Source organism: Alexandromys fortis, unplaced genomic scaffold, assembly GCF_014885135.2.
Source record: "Alexandromys fortis isolate MF-2015 unplaced genomic scaffold, M_Fortis_MF-2015_v1.1 scaffold_360, whole genome shotgun sequence".
In the NCBI taxonomy this organism is placed as follows: domain Eukaryota; kingdom Metazoa; phylum Chordata; class Mammalia; order Rodentia; family Cricetidae; genus Alexandromys; species Alexandromys fortis.
The window spans coordinates 595,751-597,592 of NW_026068238.1; the positions used below are offsets into that span (position 1 = coordinate 595,751).

The 1,842-nt window shown below is 36.5% G+C and overlaps 1 protein-coding gene across 1 annotated transcript; it reads left to right on the forward strand.

Moving 5' to 3' along the window:
- The first annotated feature begins 532 nt into the window (after nucleotides 1-532).
- LOC126493925 (olfactory receptor 52Z1P-like) lies at nucleotides 533-1,495 on the forward strand. Its single transcript, XM_050131065.1, is given in 1 exon segment — nucleotides 533-1,495. A coding segment is annotated over 1 exon segment (963 nt).
- Nucleotides 1,496-1,842: the final 347 nt, after the last annotated feature.

Here is a 1,842-nt window from a genome sequence, read left to right on the forward strand (position 1 = left end):
TTCATAATAAAATGTGGAGGTTGGCTGTCATTGACTCAGTAGTCTTCATATCCAAAAGGACACGACTTAGGGTGCCAGGATAGCCCAATGGTATAAGGCACCAGTCTCAAGCTCATCTTCCAATAACCATGATAGTAATGTCCTGACTACTTTTCAAAACTCCAGAAGAGATAAATGTGTTGAATCACTAGAAATCATCAATCAGGTAACAGCCTTTTACAGAGTTTCATTTTCATAAAGTGTTGAGAACAATTTTTGGAATCCATGTCAAGTACATGTAAGCTTTCTGAAAATATTGCAGATTTCACAATTGCCAGTAATACAAATATTATAAAACTTTAGTTTATTTTTTGGTCATAAAATGTTCCTGTTTTATTATCTGTTAATTATAAAATATTTAAATATCATTTCCATTTTTAAATTTTTTGACAATTCATTCTCAAGTAATTTCTGAATTACTTTCTCAATAAATTAACTATGGTTAATGATTAATTTCCATCACTATCTCCAGTATCAAACAGCAGAGGAAAAGATGACATCTTCAATCTCTTTAAATCACACCAACCTCAGAGACATCTGGTACACCCTGATTGGGATCCCAGGACTAGAAGATGCACACATTTGGCTCTCCATCCCCATCTGTTCAATGTACATAGTAGCTGTATTAGGCAATATATTCCTAATATTGCTGATCTCCACTGAGCGTAGTCTTCATGAACCCATGTACATTTTCCTTTCCATGTTGGCCCTGGCAGACGTCTTCCTGTCCACAGTAACAATTCCAAAGGTATTAGCAATCTTCTGGTTTCAGGCTGGGGGCATTTCTTTTGCTAGCTGTGTGTCCCAGATGTTTTTTCTTCACTTCATCTTTGCGACAGAGTCCGGTATATTGCTCTCCATGGCATTTGACCGTTATGTGGCTATCTGCTATCCACTAAGATACACCAACATCCTAACCTCATCTGTCATCAACAGAATGGGCATTGCATCTGTGACTAGAAGCTTCTTCATCTGCTTCCCCCTGATCTTCCTTGTTTATCGGCTCACTTACTGTGGGAGGAACATCATTCGACACTCCTACTGTGAACACATGGGCATTGCCAGGTTGGCCTGTGACAGCATCAAAGTCAATATTTACTATGGGATAATAATGGCACTATTATCCAAAAGCATAGAAGTGATACTAATAATTATCTCATATATCATTATCCTTAATGCTGTGTTTAGAATTCCTTCTCGGGATGCCCGACTCAAGGCTCTGGGTACATGAGGTTCCCATGTATGTGTAATACTATTGTTATATACACCAGCTTTTTTCTCTTTCATTGCTCACCGTTTTGGTGGTCACAGTATACCACTGCATGTGCACATTCTCCTTGCTAACCTCTATGTGGTTGTACCACCCACAGTCAATCCCATCATTTATGGCGTGAAGACTAAGCAAATTCAAGAGAGAGTTATCCAAGTCTTTTCTTTAGGCATGACATTTCGTTGATATAATCCAAGCAGCTTAGTCCAGTTCTTTATAATTTTCTCATGAACTATAGAACTCAAGAGTATCTGAAGCTACAATAGAAATGTTAAATCAAGACATCATTAGTGATGGTTATCATTGCAATTTTGAGCAATCAAGATAAAGGAGAATTCTACTCAGCATATATATTGTTCAGAACAATACTAGAACAAGGAAACATTATTTTATGTACTATTTTCATCTTTGTTACAATATACATATTCATAATAGTTAAAAGTATTCAATTTTATGTTAACGCATAAAACAGGAATACAAACAAAACAGCCCTTGTTCATACACCAAACAAGTTGATCCAGAAGCCTATATAA